Raw genomic sequence first — 21,360 nt, 5'->3', positions numbered from 1 at the left:
TTCACATCTGCTTGATTTGCGTGATTTTGTGATTTGCGATTTATGAACCAGCCATGTGTATAAAGGATTTAGAAGCATTTATTGTATATTTGGACATTTTTTAAATCACTTGTAAAAACTTTTAGGACCCAGTTGTAAGTCCACATTTAAATTATTTATTTATTTTTTAAATGTCATCTAGTAATTTTTAATGTGTATGAAATTATAGATGTTATAAATGAGGCCCCAGTACATGCAACACTTTAAGAAAACTTCAGAAACCCAGTAAAATTTGTGCTTCAAATCAACATCCAATGTACACCACTGTTAACTTGGTGCTAACATTGGAACAAAAGGGATCGTCATGCTTGGGAAATGCTATATTATTGTTTTAGAATTTAAAAGGTGAATGAACAAACAGAAGTTCATAGGTTCATTTTAAGAATTTATATTTTGTACAGATGTTTTCCAAGTCTGGCAAAAGGATTTAGATCAGGATTGTAAGCAAAGACCTGCAAGAGTACAGCGCAATACTATGAAGCACAAATTGGACGAAAACTAAATAGGGCTACCCACTAAAATCAGGGACATGGTGTTTTAGAGCCAGTACAGGCATCATGAAAAGTAAAAAATAAAAGTTTTATTTTCTCTACTTAGATGAGTGGCACTTGCAAACTGGGGTGACTTATCGTCCAGACGTGTCTTCACTGAGTCATTCCCTTGACGTTTTGCCTGCTGTTTAATGTGGCACCTGAGACACCGGTCATTTGTTTTTAGCTTTAGCAAATTGTGTTATTTTATTTTTTTTGTCTAAGCTGCCACCTGGACTTCTGCCTTTCATTATCCAAAGCCAGGGGCATCGACAAGGAAGACTGATCAGGATAGGCAGAGTGTGACCTGATTTAGAGACTGATAGCATATACAGTTGGCATGAGAAAAATCAATGGTTTGTCCTGCACTATTTGTGACGGCGAACTCTAATAGTCAGTCGGGGGTTTGCTGGAAAGATTGCATCATTTAAGCTTCTAATCAGTGGTAGATGCCAATAACAATATAAAACCTTTTAGACGGTACGTTCGTCATCAGATCGTCGATTCATTTCACACGTTTGAAATTTTAATCCATGTTTCTTGTCTAATGTCTGATCTGTTTAATTTGCTTAAACATACAGGATGCCCCGAAATGACAATCAATAGTTTTATTACAGTTAGCTTTAAAGTTTTTTCTCAGAACTTAAAGGCTAGTTAGTAGCCACCATTGCGGATAACTGGCCACAGTGCTAAGCACATAGAACACCCGTGCGCTAAAATATTAGCAGTAATGCTTTGTGAACTTTGGCTGTTGGGAAGCATTAAATATTTACGTTGCTCTCTAGAGCGCGGCGTATAGCATGTCTGCTAATAGTCTGCCTGCGTCCTGAGACAGCGCCATTCATTGTCTCGTTACCGGGTCCGGCTTCTTTCTTTTATTCGCACGCACTGGATCATATGGTTAACATTGTTTTAGCTTTGTATCGTTCCACCGTTCCCCAGCATAATGCCGTATTGTTGAGGCACCGCTCCACTGGCGGGATTACCCCGGGTTTCCGAGAGGTTGTGTTAATGCCTCATGCTGATTGTAGGGTGTCATTAGCTGAGCCTCAGGCATTATTGATGATGACGGGCAGATGAATGAATGACTGGGCTGCTCTGTGAGGTTCAGGTTTCCAACTCGCCCTGTTTTAATTGCTCATGAAGTGAATACACAGTACAAAATACACAATAAACGAGCACGGCAGGCATGACTCTGACCTACTTTACATGAAAACCTGGTAATTTGTGCATGTCTATATAGCCTTAGTGTGAAATTGGCTGGGAATATGGAACAGTCTGGATGATCTTGATTTCATTATTTCATTTCTTGATTTATTTAATCCTTAAGTTTTTTTGACAATGTATTCGTAAGAAGTAAGATAAAATTTTAGCGATGGCCATTTGACTATATTTGGGGTAAACTCTGTAATGTTTTTTTCTTTTTCTTTAAAGCACTGAAACTTGTGTAAGCAGCTCGAGTGAGCAGTGTGCCAGGAGCAGGACAAACCATCCATTATCCACAAATTTACTCTGTACTTTCCAGTCCTGCACAGCCGAGCTAAAGAACTGTTTTTATGGTGGTTCGTTTCCTAAATAGTCTCAAGTCCAGTTCAATCTCCATTCCTACTGAGTCACTGAGAGACTTTATAGCCTGCTTTAGCACACTGCAATACTTTGTCCTGTTTCCATTTGCTCAAATTGTTTTTTCCACTTTAAATGTTAATTGCATTCTTACTGTCTTACTGTCCTTTTTTCATCATTTGTTTAAATTATTGTAACCCAGCATCCAAGTCTAGCATATTTTTTTGCTATACACAGGAGGTTAATATATACCTTTCTCAATAAACATGAACAAACCCTCAGCACATTTCTGAATCATCTAACGTTAGAGGCTACATTAGTTTCTGCTGTTCATTGTTTGACGTCTTACATAAACTCGAACTGTTGCTGAAGGAGAAACGAGTGAACAAATTTGAATAGCTAACTTTAGCTTGCTAAGTGACACATTTACTTATCTTTGCTTCTTCTTACTGTATTTTTTATTGTCTGCATTTTATGATTTGATTTGTTCATTTGCTTGTATTTATGGACTCATGCTGGTATTTTTCTTACTATTTCTTTTAGGGGAAGAAAACAGATAATTAGGCTTCATTTTCTTTTGAACAAATAAAATAAAAAGTTAGGAAATGAAATGTTTTGGATGAGATCAACTCCTGTTTCTGCCATTAAGTAAAGATCTAAAGTAGGGCAAATTTACTTCACCCTGCAGGAAAAAAAATTATAAAATAAAAATAAAATAAAACCCATTCCAGATATTTTAATGGTTTCCACTACAAATACCATTACAAACTGTTAACCAATTAAGCTTGACCATTACCAAGGTGTTTTTTTTTGTGCACATCAATAAATCATTATCACCAAATAAAGAACGCTTTGTAGAAACATATTGTGATCCGGATGTTAATGATGCCCTAATGGGTCTGTATTAGTGTTCAGTATATACCAACATACACTATTTAGACAAATGTTTGTGGACACCAGACAAGTTTATTATGTACTATTTGAACATCTTATTCGAATATTGTTTCCCATTTGCAGTTATAATAACGTCCACTCCTCTCAGAAGATCTTCCAGTAGATTTTGTAGTGTAGTTGTGGAGATTTGTGCTCATTCATCCAGGAGGGCATTAGTGGGGACTGGTGTAGGTGAGGTGAGGAGACCTGGAGTCACTGTTCCAATTCATCCCAAAGATGTTCAGTAGGGTTGTGACCAGAGTTCTATAGCAGGCCATATCCAAAAATATCCAAAACCATATCCTCTTCAAGCTGGCTTTGTGCACAGAGACATTGTGATGCTGGAACAGGTTTGGGTCTTCTAGTTTGAAAAATGCAATGCTACCACATCCAAAAACATCCAATACAATTGTGTGCCTCCTACTTTGTGGTAACAGTTTGGGAAAGAACCGCATATGGCTTGAAAAGTCCCAATAATTTTGTCTATATAGTGTATGATCTACAATATGCCACAGATGTTTTCTTAGTCTTAATTGCATTGTCAGTTTTTTTTTTTGTTGTATTTGGCAGACCTCCTTATCCAGAGTGATTTACGAAAGTGCTTTCAAGTCTATATCAATAAATATATTCTGATTCTGGTTAATTAGAATACATACTAAAAAACAATGTTATAACATGCCACCAATAGAAGATCACAAATTACAATTGCAGTTTCCATTTAATACATTGATACGATATCTACGGTGGTTTCCATTGGTGTTTTTTTTTCAACATTTTAGTTATAAGGTAATCCAAGGTTTGAATTATTATTCCAAAATCGATACAAGAAATAGCCTTCATAGCTCTCAGGAACGGACAAGCAGTAAAAAAAAAAAAGAACCTCAACATAGAATATTGTTCAGACGGCATATTGTGTCCTTAGGGCTGTTTCTAGCCTTTTTGGCACCCTCAGTGAGATTCCTATTGTCCTACCCTTACATGTTCCTACCCTTCCACCATAATGCTCCACCCTCACACCATACAAATCATTCACAACCTTCCATAAAAAAGGTAAACACATTTAATAATCATTGCCAAATTGCCTGGATTTAAGTATGTAAACATATACTGTATATTAAACTTCAGCAGAAAAAACACCACCGCTTAGTTTGCTTAAGTCTAGAAACGGTGGCGTCTATAATGAACTGCTTTATTGTTATGTATTGCTTCATGGTCCTGCAGAAATTACATTTTGTCCCATTGTATACAAACTGTATAAATGAATCACGAAACCCATTTGACTTGACCTGACTAAACCTGATGTCTGATGGAGTTCAGTTAATGTAGTTTATTATATATAATAGAAATAGATGTAATAGAAATGTAATGAATTATTTTTCCTTTGGATGATTACATTGCATGTTTCTCTGTCCTTATCTGGTTACAGTTTCCAGAATGTGGATTTTTTGGCATGTACGACAAGATCATGCTTTTCCGCCATGACCTGAACTCGGACAACATCCTGCAGCGGCTCACCTCTTCCGACGATATTCACGAGGGAGATCTGATCGAGGTGGTGCTCTCGGGTGAGTGGCAGCCACAGCTCTGTGTTTTGATTGGAGCAGCAATTGTGCTCTCTTTCCTGATTGGCTTTATCCTAGGAGTAGGTAATAAGTCAAACATGTTTTCCCTGCAATACATTTCAGGTGAAAGTGTCACAAAAAAAAGAAATTAAGACTTTCTTGCCATTTATTGAACTTTCCACATTCATGACTTTATATTTAAATAGTTCTTATTTATTCATAACCCGGGGCATGTCGATAATCCCAGGGTTCACAGTTCAAGCGTCACATATTCATAGAAAAACGAGGTCCTTGAGGTATGCCGCATGTGCAGGGTAGTTGCACTGAAAACATTCCAGGATTCAGGTCAAAGGTCAAAAGCACATACAAACAGGATGCTGGAGACTCGAATTAGACCGGGATCAGGAAACCATGTAAACAATCAGTGGTGGATACACACACTACTACAGGCTCTGCACATGACATAAACAAGAGAAAGGCGATACACAGATAAACATGCCAGACTATAAAGAATTAACCAAGGCTCAGAATTTGCAGTGAGAGAACAGATAATGAACAGATATCCTTGGAAAAATCTGATCAAGTTCGACGATAATTTTTCCACTACGTAAACGTTTCTCTTGTGTTTCTGTGATGAATAGGTTCAATATAGAGAAATAATAAACAGAAATCTGATAAATTACTAGATTTGAGATATTTTTTGATATTTCCGTCTGTAAGCCCTGCAGCAGCACACATGACCTTGGGGAAATCGTTAATATAGCCTAGGAAAATTGAAAGTTTCAAGCTAGAAGGATACAACTATGTCTAACAATGTTTGTGAGTTCACCCTGGGAATCTGTAAAGGTTGTAAATTCGGATTGGTGCCGAAATCTGTTAAACTGTTAAAAGCTAAAGCTAAAGCTATTTTGGTATATTTGGTTGATTTTGAGGTATAATCACACCCTGAAATAGAAATCCACTGTACAGCATCTATACTTGAAATATGCCTTAATAAGTATATTTTATTTACAACTTCTCATGTTTGATTTTTACTTTAATTGTACTGGGAGTTACTGCAACCTAACAATTTCTCTGTGGGATCAATAAAGTATTCTGATTCTGATAAATGGATATATTTAACAATGTTTTCTCTGACTCACTCTATACTTAATACACCCCTGACCTCCAACCAATACAGTATGATCCATCTTTTCACGTGTAGAGCTCCTCCATGCTCTGTGTGTGTGTGTGTGCGTGTGCGTGTGCGTGTGCGTGTGCGTGTGTGTGTGTGTGTGTGTGCGTGTTGCACCTGAGGCTGCTGGTTAGACGCTCGTTTCCTCCTGCTATGCGCACTGCGGTTGCATGTTGACAGAATTTTGTGAAACTCAGCATAATACCTGAGCAGCTGTGGCTTTCGTTTGTATCCTCACTTACAATGTTGTTCATAAGCCTGAGAACTGCAAACGCACATGAGCAAACACACACACACACACACACACACACACACACACACACACACACACACACACACACATTTACACATATACCACACATATACACAACACCACTTCCTCTCTCTGCAGGCTTCTGGTGCACAGCTCTGCCGTCGTGCTCGGTTTGTGCATGCACCACATCAAACTTTGTGCATTTGTTTTTTTATATTTTGTGCTTGCTCTTTCTCCCTCTCCCTCTTTCTCTTTCTCTCTCTCTCTCTGTCTCCCTGGCTTGTTTTTTTCCTCTGTTTCTTTTTCAGAAGTATAAAACTGAGTGCATGTGTCTCCTGTTATTATTTGTAATGTTTTGGCACTTTCGTGTAAATCAGTGTTTTTCTTAAGAGCATTTCTGCTTAAGAGCGAAGCCAGACCCAGACTTTAAAACAGGCAGAAGGCTCCTTTGCCGGTACTGACAGATAGAGAGTCCACAGGTACTCCATTAGGCGAAGCGAGGCTAAAACATTTGTGAGCAAGCTTTAATACATTTCTTTTTTAATTTAACAAAGTTTGTCAACAAAGTTAGACACAGAAAACACGACTTCTTTGCTGGTACTGACTGTTATAAAGGCCACACATGTACGCCATGGGGACCCCTTTACTAGGAGTGACAAACACAGAGGCCACACCTCCTTCTACTGGGATTGATTAGTATAGAATACACACCTCTTTTCACTGGGATTAACAGAGGTCCCCTGGTGGTCTAGTGGTTAAGATGCAGCGCTCTCACCGCTGCGACCCGGGTTCGATTCCCGGTCAGGGAACCATCCCCAGCCACTCTTAGTGCCGGTCCCAAGCCCGGATAAATTGGGGAGGGTTGCGTTAGGAAGGGCATCCAGCGTAAAACATGTGCCAAATCAAACGTGCGGAGGATCCGCTGTGGTGATCCCTAACGGGAGAAGCCGAAAGAAAGTTTTTTTCACTGGGATTAACAGACACAGAGGACTCACCTCCTTAATTAGGACCAACAGACACAAAGGATAAGCGTCCTTCACTGGGAATGACAGATAGAGAGGACATGCCTCCTTCACTGGGACTAACAGATAGAGAACACACGCCTCCTTCACTGGGACTAACAGATAGAGAGGACACGCCTCCTTCACTGGGACTGACAGATAGAGAGCACACGCCTCCTTCACTGGGACTGACAGATAGAGAGGACACGCCTCCTTCACTGGGACTAACAGATAGAGAGGACATGCCTCCTTCACTGGGATTGACAGATACAGAGGACACGCCTCCTTTACTGGGACTAAAAGATAAAGAGGACATGCCTCCCTTACTGGGATTGACAGATACAGAGGACACGCCTCCTTCACTGGGACTAACAAATAGAGAGGACACGCCTCCTTCACTGGGATTGACAAATACAGAGGACACGCCTCCTTCACTGGGACTAACAGATAGAGAGGACATGCCTCCTTCACTGGGATTGACAGATACAGAGGACACGCCTCCTTTACTGGGACTAAAAGATAAAGAGGACATGCCTCCCTTACTGGGATTGACAGATACAGAGGACACGCCTCCTTCACTGGGACTAACAAATAGAGAGGACACGCCTCCTTCACTGGGATTGACAAATACAGAGGACACGCCTCCTTCACTGGGACTAACAGATAGAGAGGACATGCCTCCTTCACTGGGATTGACAGATACAGAGGACACGCCTCCTTTACTGGGACTAAAAGATAAAGAGGACATGCCTCCCTTACTGGGATTGACAGATACAGAGGACACGCCTCCTTCACTGGGACTAACAAATAGAGAGGACACGCCTCCTTCACTGGGATTGACAAATACAGAGGACACGCCTCCTTCACTCGGACTAACAGATAGAGAGGACATTCCTCCTTCACTGAAGCTAACAGATAGAGAGGACATGCCTCCTTCACTGTGACTGACAGATACAGAGGACACGCCTCCTGTATTGGAACTGAAACAGAGACCGAAGGACAAATGAGAATTTCCTGTTCATGTAATTATTGCGCAAAATACATCACTATTACATGTGCATCCAGCCACAGTTTTGCAGCAGCATTGAAATACACTGAATGTTTTTTCCCCACACTGTATGTACATGTTATCTTACCTTAAAATTTCACAATTAAGACAACAGATTGTTTAATATTTAGGAGACACTCACTGAAGAACTCCGAAGATGTTGGATATTTATCCCCATGATGTCATTTCCTATCCCAAAGCTTTCTTGCCCAAATAAAAACAAACTGACTTTCTAAATTAGGGTTGTTTCCAAATACTGTACGTGACGACTCTTTACCTCCTCACTCCTGCACGCTTGAACTCGTGACATGGAGCTCGATCAAGGATGCACAGGTGCTTCCTATGTGGAAATTTATTTGTTATTTTATTGTTGTGCATGACGTAAGGCCATAGCGTCATTTTCCACCTCCCAATAAATGATCCTAAAATACGAACCACAAATCCAGGATTTCTGTAGCATCATAATTATCATAACCGAATTATGCATTTTGTAATTAAGTGGAATTAATAAACAATGTAGGCGAATAAAAAACACGACTGAATGCGGTAAAGGCTGAAGCATTTTAAGGTAAACAAATCTGTGTCGACTGCCACAGTAGGTGATGGTGCTTTAAAGTGAATCTTGTAAGAAGAAATCCCTTCTTTGCCTGCACGTTTTCCATCAGTCTTTCTTGTCATTGTTTATGTTTCTTGTATCACTTCCTTGATGGTTATATGATCAAATGGTTATATTTAATTGTCTTTTATTTAAAAGGAATAAAAAATAAATGATCTGAAAACTTTTTAATTGATAAACGAAAGGCATTCAAACAAATACAGCGATTGTTTGATCTTACAGTGATGACAGCGATACGATAAAATAACAAGCATTTTAACGTTTCCCTCAGCAGGCAAACGTAGCAGCGTATGCTAAGCCCTCTACTTGCCAACTGAACCTCGTCCACACGTCTGCTACTGCTACTGCCACAGTATGCTACTGCAAATTGCTTAGTTTTCCCAAATTATTAACAAATTACAGTATACTACCCCATACTGATCCCCATTCTTTTAGACTCCTGGGTAGGCTAGGGAATGTCTCAGTATTTTCAAGTTATGAAGGGGTCATTTTAATGCATCTCCACCTGTATATAATTAAATAAATAAATAAATAGAGCTTATAATATGTGGATGATGAAGAAACTAAATATCTGGTTAAGGACCAATTTACTACTGACATCACCCTTACCGTTACATTGAGTTTTAGCAAGGAGCCATGGTCCTCTTCTCCTGGTCGTTTTGTGCTTGTGTGTGTGTGTGTGTGTGTGTGTGTGTGTGTGTGTGTGTGTGTGTGCGTGCGCGTGTGTGTGCGCGTGTGTTTCTTGACATCATTGATACTCCTCTAAATAGTTTCTCTCCTCCGAGTTTGCTTCTCTCCGTAGATGCGTCAGGAATGTTGTTACCATGGAGGTGTTTTGCTCTGTGGATGTGAAGACGTTCCTTGTGTGTTGATCTGCTGATTGCATGGAAATAGCTGCCGTGATTTGAATTGTGCACGGCTCCTGAGAAAAGCAGAAAGGAATTGGAACAAAGTGTTTTGGTACTGACCTGGTTTGAGAAAACATTTCAAATGGCACGGTTCCGAACCCGCAGTTAGGATGCGAAATTGTCATGATAAACGATCCAATCAAATATCCTATGGAACTGATAAACTCAGCCACAAATGCGTGTCAATGCATGTTTAAGTAGACTTGGTGTAACTTTGACTGCATGGTTGTTGGTTGAGTATTTCAGAAACTGAAGATCTCCTGAGATGTCTCTTGAAATTGCACACAATGATGTGAAAATCCCCATCCAGTAAGCAGCATTTCTGTGAGAGAGGTGAGAAGAATGCTAAAAACTGGTTGAAGCCGACAGGAAAACTATTGTAACTCTTTAAATCTGTGGTGAGCAGAAAAGCATCTTGGAAAGCATATTGAGTCTACAACAGTAAAAGATTTCATCACGTTCCTTTTCGTCACCAAGAAACAGAATGAATTTCTTCATAGGACAGATGAAAGATTGGATACTTTTATAATCCTCATCTGTTCAGGTTTTTGCGCCTTTCATTTTCTGTTACTCTGCTGCTTCTTTTATTGTAACATCACATGTCCTTGTATTTTTCTTTTTTTCCTGAAGCTCTTGCTACCGTTGAGGACTTCCAGATCCGTCCTCATGCTCTGTACGTGCACTCCTACAAAGCCCCAGCGTTCTGCGACGACTGCGGCGAGATGCTCTGGGGTCTTGTGCGTCAGGGTCTGAAGTGTGAAGGTGAGATTTTGCCAAAATAATTTAGTCACAGCTTGTTTAATCTCGCAGGTGTTTTGACATTTTCACAGTTTGATATGTAAGAAAACTTTCACAGTATCGCTTATAGAATATTTAATTAAAAAACAACAGAACAGAATGGTGTATGATGATTTTGTACATTTGATGGTACATTTGCTGTTTTATAAATTTCACACCTTCCTGACATCTACTTTGGCCAGTGATGAGAAGATTCTTAGCCTTCTAAGATATATACCTTTTATCTTATATATAGCCTTTAAGGGAAGCGTATTTCCCCCCCTAGTATAACCTTTAAGGTTTCCCACAACCACAACTTCAACCTCAGGTTCTTTAACATTTGAAGGCCGTAATTTTCACTAAAAACTCTTAGCATCCGCTCTGCACATGACAACAGTATCTCATATTCCTTGCATGTCTGGGCTATGGGGTCAGGTAGCTAGCCTTTTTTTCACAAACAAAACATATAAGCTCAACTCAATCACTCAAAACCATGTCGCAAAATGGTTAGATGAGACCAAAGGTATAATAATTCCATAATTAGTAATACAGTAAAACCCTATTGTACGAGCAATAGTATAGCTATAGTATGAGCAAACGAAGATACGAGCGTCCTTGCTCGCAAAATTGTATTCTATTTTGCGAGCACATTCCGAAGGCACAAGCTAACCCACTCTGCGGTTCCCCGCGTTCGGCCGAGGGTAGCATCAGTCGCTTAGTTGATGACGTATCGCTCGGTCGCTCTCGTTGTTCAGGGCCGCAAAAACATAACTTTTTTTAGTCTTATATTTTTATTTCACTAGTAATTTTAAAAAATGTCTGGGGAAAAAGAAAGTAAATAGAATTACCATTGAAACCAAGAAGGAAATAGTCGAAAAGTACGAGCGTGGTGTAGCCCTATGCGTCTCACACTCGCAATCAACCACTATCACCTGGGTAAGTGTTAAATTATGTTTACATTACGGTAATTTGCGGTGTATTTGTTTGTTAAAATAGGCTACAAATACTGATTAAGTCTCGGATCGGATTAAATCGCTTTTACATTCATTCTTATTGGGAAAATTTGTTCGAACGTACGAGCCAATGGACCTACGAGCAATTTTCAAGAATGAAATATGCTCGTCCAACGGTGTTTTACTGTAGTATGTTTAATGCAAACATAATACACCATAAGAAAAAAAATACACTGTGGTAAAACATGGTGGTGGCAGCATCATACTTTAGTGCTGCTTTTTTTTTTTTTCCCCGCCAGAGATTCTATGAAGGAGGTGGGAATTAAGAATATCTACAAACCTCAGTTGATTTTAGTGCAAAACCTTAATTATTCTGCTGAACACGAAAAGCAATTTCACATTTCAGCACAACAGTAAATCGCAGTATACATCCAAATCAATAAGGAAATGAACCAAATAAGATCACTGTGTTTGAATAACTTAGAGCTCAGGTCTAACTTGAAATAAAAATTGCTTGAAGAATTGACCTCAGTGCAGATGCCCATGCAGTTCTATGGATGTAGAATATTTTTGCGGAGAAAAATGGGAAAATGTTTTCAACACAAGAGCAGTACGATGCTGATAGACTCTTAGCGAAAAACACTGAGTGGTTTAGGTGTTTCAATGAAGTTTGGGGGTGTGCATACTTATATAGCTAGGATTAATATTATGTAGTAACTTAATTTTAACTAAGTTCAATGAGTTGATTTTATTATATGTCACAAAACCCTGAGTTTTTTATATCCATTGTGTATATGCCTTATTTATACAACTCCAATTCCTAAAGTTGGTACAGTAGGCAAAATACAATGTAATTTATCCATTTTGAAAAGACCACAATACATGTTGTACCTTTGTAAATGTAAATGATTTTTGAAAGGATACACCCATTTCAAATTAGATAACTACAGCATACTTCAACAACATGACACACACTTGGTTTTGAACCTGATGCTGATAGGAATTCAGATGTTTGTTTTGCTCCATTGTCTGAAGACCAAGCGATTGTTTCTAAAAAAAACTATTGTAAATGTGGATTTATTGGACCACAAATCTCAATTCCACTGTTCTACTGTTTGCTTCAGGTGAGACAAAATCCATAGAAGTTGGTTGGGTTTCACAACAGTGTTCATGAATGGCTTTGTATAGTAAAGACCAAACTTGCATCTGTGGACACAGCGGTGAATAATGTTGGCTAACAAAGCTTTACTAAAATATTTCATTTCAAAATATCCTTTACTGATGCATGACAGTACAGACAGTCATATCTGAAAAAAGATCACACGCAATTAGAAGTGGATTTTAGTCTTGCCCACTTTACTCACTGAGACTCATAAGTATATAGTGTGCGGTAGAGGATGAAATGCGCAAAGTCAGTCTGTCTCTAGAAATACTGTCCTGAGAGTGCTGAATTATTCTCATCTTTTAGCAAATTATTGCTTGATCCCATAACATTCTTGCTCATGAAACACTGGAGAATTTATGGAGGTTTTTTCTTTTTTTTATGGAGGAGTTTTTTCTGTCAATGGATAAAAAAGATAAGAACCAGTAGTACATGTTATTGTATTGCCAGGTCTATAAGAATAATAAAAAAAATAATAATTCTCGAAATCGTAATATTGTGAGGTTGTTGCATATAAGAATTTATTCAGTAACATTTAAAAGACCACCCATGTGACGAAAGTTAGATTTTTTTTTAATGCTCAAATGTGAGCGAACAAAGACTGATGAGCTGCAGTGTAAAGGGGAAGACTATGCCCAAAAACACACACACACACACACACACACACACACACACACACACACACACACACACACACCCACACACACACACACACACAAACACTGCAGTATTATCATGGCTGCATTGCCCCAAAGAACTAACCAAAGTGGGACATAAAACAAGCTGGAACGTAAGAGCAAAAAGCTTTCATCAGAACTTGGGTGGAACAAAAACAACATTCGGTCCGTCACACGTTCCACTGTTTTGCTGCGGTTGCCACGGAGATTTGAATGACATTTCGATTGCCCAATCTGCTCGTGATTAAAAACAAACTAGGTGGCCAATCATGTCCCGTGACGTAGGATGTGTCACTCCATCACTGGGGTGGATCCCTTCATTAGGGCATCTTTAGTGCCTTCAGAAAAAAATTTTCTCCCATCAGGATACTATGCGGTATTTTTTTAACTCACACTAAGTTTAAGGAGAGACTACATACAATTTCTCAGGTGTAACGTACAAGAAACACTCCCTGAAGGACAAACTCTGCTAACATTATCATTTTCTATGCTTGTACCAAGTTCATACAAATCAAACCTATAAGTACCTCTGAAAACCTCAATAAAGTGGTCCAGAGTGTGTGAGGAAGTGTAAAACCTGGCTCTGTGAAAAGGTCGCATTGCAGCAATGCCGTTCCTGCGCTGGGATCAAAGCGAGAGCGCTCTGGGATGCTTTCCCCTTGTAGGCGGCTTCCTGCCTGTGTTCCTTTAGAATGGACAAAGCTTTCATGTCCTGCAGATGTCACATTCATTTAGCGCCAGGTGAAACTCAGAGCGAGGGATACTGTATACGGGTGGCTGCTCTGCTTCTTGAAACGTGTGTTTTGCTATGAAGTAATGGATTATTTTATTGTTTGGTATTTACAGGAAGTGCATTAAATTGCATCCACACGGGGCCTAACCTGATTATGCACTGTGTTTCTGAAGGTTGACAGAGGGGCCACTAGTGGGCGCTGGAGTGTCTGCAGTCTACATTTACCCTTTAAACAGTCTCTACACTCATGAATAGGACAGGAGTTAGAAATATATACAGGTTTATTCAGTTTTATTCAGAAATAATATAGAAAGGAGGAAGAAAACCTGGGCACTTATTAGGTACTTATTGAATGTATTAACTTTGTCTGTGTGTGTATGTGTGTGTGTGTGTGTGTGTGTGTGTGTGTGTGTGTTTGTTAAGGATGTGGGCTTAATTACCACAAGCGCTGTGCCTTTAAGATCCCCAACAATTGCAGTGGAGTGCGAAAGAGACGCCTGTCCAACGTGTCCCTGCCTGGACCTTCTCTGTCTGTCCCACGTCCTGCGGTCATTGAGAACGTGGTCATGCCACCTGAGGAGGTGCGCTCTCCAATCTCTCTTTTTTCTTCTTCAACATGTACATTTACAGCATTTGGCAGACTTTCTTATCCAGAGCGACTTACATTTACCACATTTATACAACTGAGCAGCTATGGGGTTAAGGGCTTTGCTCAGGAGTGGCAGCTTGGTGTGACTGGGATTTAAATTCACAACCAAAGTCCAATGCCTCAGTCCAATGTCTTACGCACTAAGCTACCACTTCTCTGAAGCTTCTCAGCATCTCAGTTAAATTTTACAGTGGCATGAATATCAAAAATCACATTATTGCCAAGGAGCAAGTTCATTCATTTATCCTAATTGGAGGATTTAAATATTCATACACATTTAACACTATAACATCAAGAGATGGCAGACATGTAAATTAAAAATTATATATTTTCATGTATCTCTCTTGTGTATTGAAATCTTATATAATGTCGAAAAAATTAGAACCACAAAAAATATAGTTTTCCACCTATTAAAAGTGCACATAGTGAATCACCATCAGTGTTTAATCACCATTTTTTTATTAGATTGGATTGTGTTGCAGGCATAAATCTCAGAAATAATCATTAATTATATATATTAAAAATGTTTATCAGATAATTATATGAAAAATGGGTACAGTTTTTTTTTTATGCAGCTCAAAATAGATGTATAAATCCCTCCTTTAATTTTACTGCCATTTTGCATATAGTCCAAACTTTTTTTTTTTTTGGAGTTTGGGTTGTTTTGAGTTTGAGTATTGAACAGCTAAAAAAAATAAATAAAAAATAGAACCACAAAGAAATATAGTTCAGCTTTCCCACAATTGAAGTGCCCAACTGTATTTCTTTCATAGTTCATGGAGTTTTGAGTTCTCTATATCACTATGATCTGTTTTTTTTTTGGTAATTGAAAAGAAATAAAAAAATGATGTTTATTGCTTTCTTCAATCGAGTGTAAATAGTTTTAGGGAGCATCACGCTTTATATCTCTCTCCCTCAAGGTCTGTCTGTGACTCCTTGGTTTTTTTTGGTGCTGTGTTTTTGCACACCTCCGAAATAAATAAAAAAAAGTGGGCCGACAAGACTGGGAAAAACACAGAAAACATGGGAAATGTATAGCTTTCATTTGGGGACTGAACAGAGAGATTAAGAAATATGTAAATACTATTTGTCTTATTTTAAATCATAGATTCACAATTCAAGTGATTGTCGGGAAATGGTAATAAAGACGGATGCAAGTGCAGATTATTTATTGTGGATAAAATCATTGAAAGCAAGCACAGTATGTAAACACTACGTGTAGAAGGCAAGAAGTATATGGACTACAAGGGAGAACATGTTTTACAACGAGACAACAGAAGATCAACAGTAAGCCACAGAAAAAAAAAAAAAACTAGATCTTACATAATGATGCTAACAAGTCATAATGAGAGACAGGTGGGAGTCATTAGGGAATGCAGGACCAGATCATGTGATGTGCAGGGGCTGATATGTAGTGTAGATCTGTGCTGTTTAGCACTACCAGGTCTGTGTCCCAGTTTGCCTACTTATACTATAAACTTCCCTTTATGTTAAAGTACATACATTTAATACAGTTGTGTCGCAAAAGAGTAAATACTGGGACTTCATGTGATGGAAAAGGACCTTGTTGTTTCTGTTCAGTTTGTACACTGTCCCGTTACTTCCTGTTGCATTTTAGCTTTTTTTCATCCTTTTTTAAAATCCTTTATACTGTATGATTTAATTGGCAATTCCTTTTCTTTATTTCTTCCCACATTTTCCTTACACCTTTCTGAAATGCATCCCATCCCAAATTTCCCTTCCTCTCTCATTAAACAAATTATGGACAATATTAGCAAAGATTAGCAAAAAAAATAATAAAATACTATGATTTGGGACTCACTAATTCTAATCTTGGATACTACTTAGAATGTATAGTATGCAAATTGGCATGCAGAATGGGCCAATGCTGAGAACGTTACCAGAAATGTGAACACCAAACTAGTAAATAACAAAGGCTGATGATTTAGCTGGCACCTAGCTGGCAAGTGTACCAACAATGTAAAGGAAAAATGACAAAACGAGTAAAAAAAAAAGCCCAAACTGTCAGGAATGTCGACATTTCTTTCTGATGAACTTCTGAAGTAGCCAAGAACAGAAGCTGACTGAAAGCTTGTACTTTGTAATTGTAATGTTTAAACTAAATGGCATTGTTTTATCTATTAGCGAAGTCTTTATTAACTGTGGGTGTGTGGGTGTGTAGCAGAGGCCACTGCTGGAGGCGGGGAAACGAATCCCGTCATGGAGCGGGCGGCCTATCTGGATGGAGAAGATGGTGTTGGGTCGAGTCAAAGTACCGCACACTTTCAACGTGCACACGTACACACGACCCACCATCTGCCAATACTGCAAACGGCTGCTCAAGGGCTTGTTCCGCCAGGGCATGCAGTGCAAGGGTATGAGATTTTTATCATACATACTGTGTGTATTTGTGTGTGTGTGTGTGTGTGTGTGTGTGTGTGTGTGTGTGTGTGTGTGTGTGTGTGTGTGTGTGTATATAAGGAAAAAAACACGACATGTTGGAAAAGTGACAAAAGTGAAGTATTCATACTCTATAATATTTTCCCAATGTGTCGCATTTCCTACTTTACCTACAAAGCACTAAAATTCCCACACACTGAATCTATTTAAGAGACGTTTTTACACTACTAAAGGCATGAAACCTGAGTATTTTAATAACAATAGTATGCTACATGCTGATGTTAAACAGAACTATGGCCTGCTTTGTGCCCCTTTCCCATTTCAGATTGCAAATTCAACTGTCATAAAAGATGTGCATCGAAAGTGCCAAGAGATTGCCTGGGTGAGGTCGTGTTTAACGGAGGTGAGCAGCTTGTTAGCACGTTCTCACATTTTACTTGCAGACAGGCTGAAACCGAACTCCCATTAGCCCAGTGATGGACAACATTCTTTTACACCCTGACAGTGTTTTTGCAGTGTGTAAGGAGATAATTGGTGTGTGTGTGTGTGTGTGTGCGTGTGTGTGTGTGTGTGTGTGCACATGCAGAGCCAGCCAGCCCAGGGAACGACTCAGAGGTCACAATGGAGGTGGACAGCAGTGATGTGAACAGCGACAGCAGTCGAGGTATGGATGATCCCGAGGAGGGGTCGACTCCAGAGGACATGGACGCTCCCTTCATGGACGGAGAAAAGGATGAAGAGACAGTAAAAGCTATCAGGTGATTCTGCTATCTGCAAGCATTCATTAACAACATAACTCTTAGACAAGAACCAAGCAAGCAGAGCAACAGTGCACTTTTTTGTTATTAATGAATGCATACAGCATCCATACTTTACACACTAGATGGTAGTAAAGCAAGTTATATAGTACTTTTATCTTTTGTTGCTGAAGATTTTGAATACTGCACTGTTCTTAACAACAATTCTCCAATCGGTTTGGTCAGAAGATATTGCATTTTTCTTGTGTGTGGCAGCACCTCTAACATTGCAGTATAACCCTACACAGGGCGCACACACCAATATAAGCTTCTTAATAAACACATTTTCAAGACATGCTGTATAATCATTGACGGTTCTATGAGGAGTTGTCTAGTTTGAATTGATGGAAATGTGTTCTTCTGCTCGTTTAAATTATGCTAACTTTAGAATTGATAAAAAAAAGGCAAGCTTTTCAGAGAATGATCTGTTTGTACAGTAGGTGCTACAGCATTAGTCATCACAGGACACTAACTTGGTCAGTAAATAACCTGTAAAATGTCTTTATATGTAGCTATAACGACATTTTGCAATTTTTTTATGAAAATGTTATTATAAATAAAACGCGATCAATAAAATTGCATTATTCCTTACCCATGTGACACGCATCGAAGGAGTATAGTGTGTTCTCTGATATAAGAGCAGAATATGTATATACCACATTATCAGACCCCTCACAATATTGAATTAAAGCTGTTTCAAATGTTTCTTAAATTGCTTCAGAAACCCTTTACCTTTTAAACCATTGAATATGACTGTATGTATTGTTGACATGTCCATGTGTCCTTTCTGCAGTCCGTCCACCAGCAGTAACATCCCTCTGATGCGTGTGGTTCAGTCCATCAAACACACCAAGAGACGCAGCTCCACCTTAGTGAAGGAGGGCTGGATGGTGCACTACACCAGCCGAGACAACCTGGTGAGATGCGTAAGGCAAAACAGGCTTATGGGTGACAAATAAAAGAAAAAGAAAAAAAACTACAACTTTGCAGAACTTTCCTGAAGGCATAAACATCATTATTCCAAGAGATATTTCTTGAAGATGGTGTTACACAGCACGGTTTGATGCAGTGTCTCACAAAAGTGAGTACACCCCTCACACTTCAGCAACCATTTTAGTATATCTTCTAAAGGGACAATACAATGAAACTTGAATATATTTAGTGTAGTCAATATGCAGATTTACTGTCCTCTAAAAGTAATACAGCATGCAGCCATTATTGTCTCAATTGTCAAAACTGGCAACAAAAGTTAGTACACCCTGAGTGAACATGTCAAAACTGTATCCAAAGTGTGAATATTTTGTGTGAGCACCATTGTTATGTAGCGCTGCCTTATTCCTCCTGGGTATGGAAATCATCAGAGATGCACAGAATGTTCTCTGGGATCCTTTTTCACTCCTCCATAATGATATCACGGAGCTGCTGGATGTTAGACACATGGCGCTTCTCCACCTTCCACTTGAAGATCACCCACAGGTGCTCAATAGGGTTCAGGTCTGAAGACATATTTGCCATGGTACTGTAACTCAGTTTCAGGGTGTTACCAATCTTCTTATAGCCTCGGCCATCTTTGTGTAGAGCAACAATTCTTATTTTTAAATCCTCAGAGGTCTTTGGCATGAGGTGCCATGTTGAACATCCAGTGGTCAGTGTGAGAGAATTGTACTCAAAGTACTCAATTTTAACTGCTCTAATACAAAATACACACATTTTTATGGTTCTATCAAGCAGACAAAAACATGAACATGATGAATAGTACATTTGGTTTTGCACGGCCACACGACGTACAGCTGTTATCACTTTTACTGCCAGTTATCTAGACAATTATGGCTGTATGTTGAGTTATTTTTAGAGGACAGTAAATCTGTACTGCTACACAATCTGCACATTGACTAATCTAAATATATCCAATTTTCATTTCTATAGTATTGTCCCTGGGGAAGAAATACTAAAAATAGTTGCTGGAATGTGAGAGGTGTACTCTTGTAAGATACTTTACAGCAGATTTTTCTTTAATTTGACTCCTATATGTATAGTTAATACTATATTTAAAACCAGTGTCTTGATTGAGACTATAGCAAGAAGTTTATGTTGATGTACCAGTGTAAATAGCTGTATGAATTGCTGGTTACTGATTGTTGCTTGCTGTTTGCTGTTGTTCTTTTATTCTTTTTTTTAGAGAAAGAGACATTATTGGAGGCTGGACAGCAAAAGTCTGACACTTTTCCAGAATGACTCTGGAGCCAAATACTACAAGGTAAAGCTCATTGCAACAGCAGATAAATTATCTTGGCAGTATTTTTTAACCATTTGAATTAACATTTGGGTTTTTGTGCGAGTGTGTGTGTGTGTGTGTGTGTGTGTGTGTGTGTGTGTGTGTGTGTGTGTGTGTGTGTGTGTGTGTGTGTGTGTGTGTGTGTGTGTGTGTGTGTGTGAGAGAGAGAGAGACCATGCTATTACTCATAGCTTTCATGTTACGTGTAAATATCTAGCATTTCTTTTTATTTTGTGTTTTTCCATTCCAATACCATTAGTAGAGAGATTTATAGATTTACATAATTCCCACACATGCATTAATGTAATTGCATTTTATATTTGTACAAGATATGAATTAGAAAATTGGTTAGATTTTATCTTTTGAAGTATTTTATCATACTTGGTCAACCAGCTCTGAAGTTCTCTGGCATTATACACATGGCCTCATATCCTGAAGCTATGCACATGGCCCTGCCCCCTTGGCTGCTCTGGCACTATACACATCTATTCCCACCTCTTGAAGCTACATTCCTCGTCCCGCTTTCTCAGCTCGCATTCTACCGATCTACGCATGTCTCCGTTCTCCTGAACTGTCTTAGCTATACACCCAACGCTGCTACTTCTACTTTCTGGCACAATTCACATGGCCCCACTTCCTGGCACTATATACTTGTCCTCAACCCCACAATTGTAATTATTATCAACAGTGTACTACAATGACTCAGGCCCACAGGTTGCATGAACAGTTTTGCATCACCTCAACAATGATTGAACTGTTATGAATGGGCATTTGGCGGCACCCAGTCGAGGATGGGTTTTTCCTTTTGAGTCTGGTTTTTCTCAAGGATTCTTCCGTAAGTCATCTCAGGGTGTTTTTCCTTGACACATTTGCCACTGGCTTGCTCATTAGGGATTATTATATTAAAGAGGGATTTGGAATAAACTTACAACAAACATTCTTTAATACGACTTTATTGCCGGTTTATATTATCGGTTTATATGTCAAGCTGCTTTGAGACCGTGTTCATTGTTAAAAGCACTATACTAATAAATAAAATTAATTAATTAATTGTATAGAGATATATACCTGGCCCACCTTGCTGAACCTCCAGGACCCTCTGGCACTATATACATAGCCCCAGCTTCTATAGTTATACATCGCCCCTCAATACTCAATACAGGTCCTATATATCACTGACCTTATACAGTTAGCCTTATTACTTAAAAATATATACTGGCATAGCCCATCATAATTTGCTTATGATTTGTTTTAGTACAAAACTTCCTTTTAGTAAATAAGCACAGCTTCATAAATGTGCATAAATTAAG

At 38.9% G+C, this 21,360-nt stretch overlaps 1 protein-coding gene across 8 annotated transcripts in view; it reads left to right on the top strand.

Annotated features, from left to right (window-relative positions):
- Nucleotides 1-21,360, top strand: part of LOC310737799 (serine/threonine-protein kinase D3-like) — a 59,110-nt gene that overhangs the window by 26,550 nt on the left and 11,200 nt on the right. For 6 of the 8 annotated variants that reach the window (XM_083562476.1, XM_083562475.1, XM_083562471.1 and 3 more), the window contains 8 exons: nt 4,492-4,630; nt 10,258-10,389; nt 14,353-14,510; nt 16,761-16,953; nt 17,304-17,381; nt 17,565-17,736; nt 18,569-18,692; nt 19,955-20,032. In XM_083562476.1, the coding sequence (XP_083418602.1) occupies nt 4,492-4,630; nt 10,258-10,389; nt 14,353-14,510; nt 16,761-16,953; nt 17,304-17,381; nt 17,565-17,736; nt 18,569-18,692; nt 19,955-20,032 (1,074 nt within the window). The remainder of the gene's footprint in view (nt 1-4,491; nt 4,631-10,257; nt 10,390-14,352; nt 14,511-16,760; nt 16,954-17,303; nt 17,382-17,564; nt 17,737-18,568; nt 18,693-19,954; nt 20,033-21,360) is intronic. The other 2 variants (XM_083562474.1, XM_083562470.1) reach the window with 1 other exon arrangement.

This window comes from Silurus aristotelis (assembly GCF_946808225.1).
Source record: "Silurus aristotelis genome assembly, chromosome: 15".
NCBI lineage: Eukaryota > Metazoa > Chordata > Actinopteri > Siluriformes > Siluridae > Silurus > Silurus aristotelis.
This window is presented reverse-complemented; position numbering and strand designations above follow the sequence as displayed.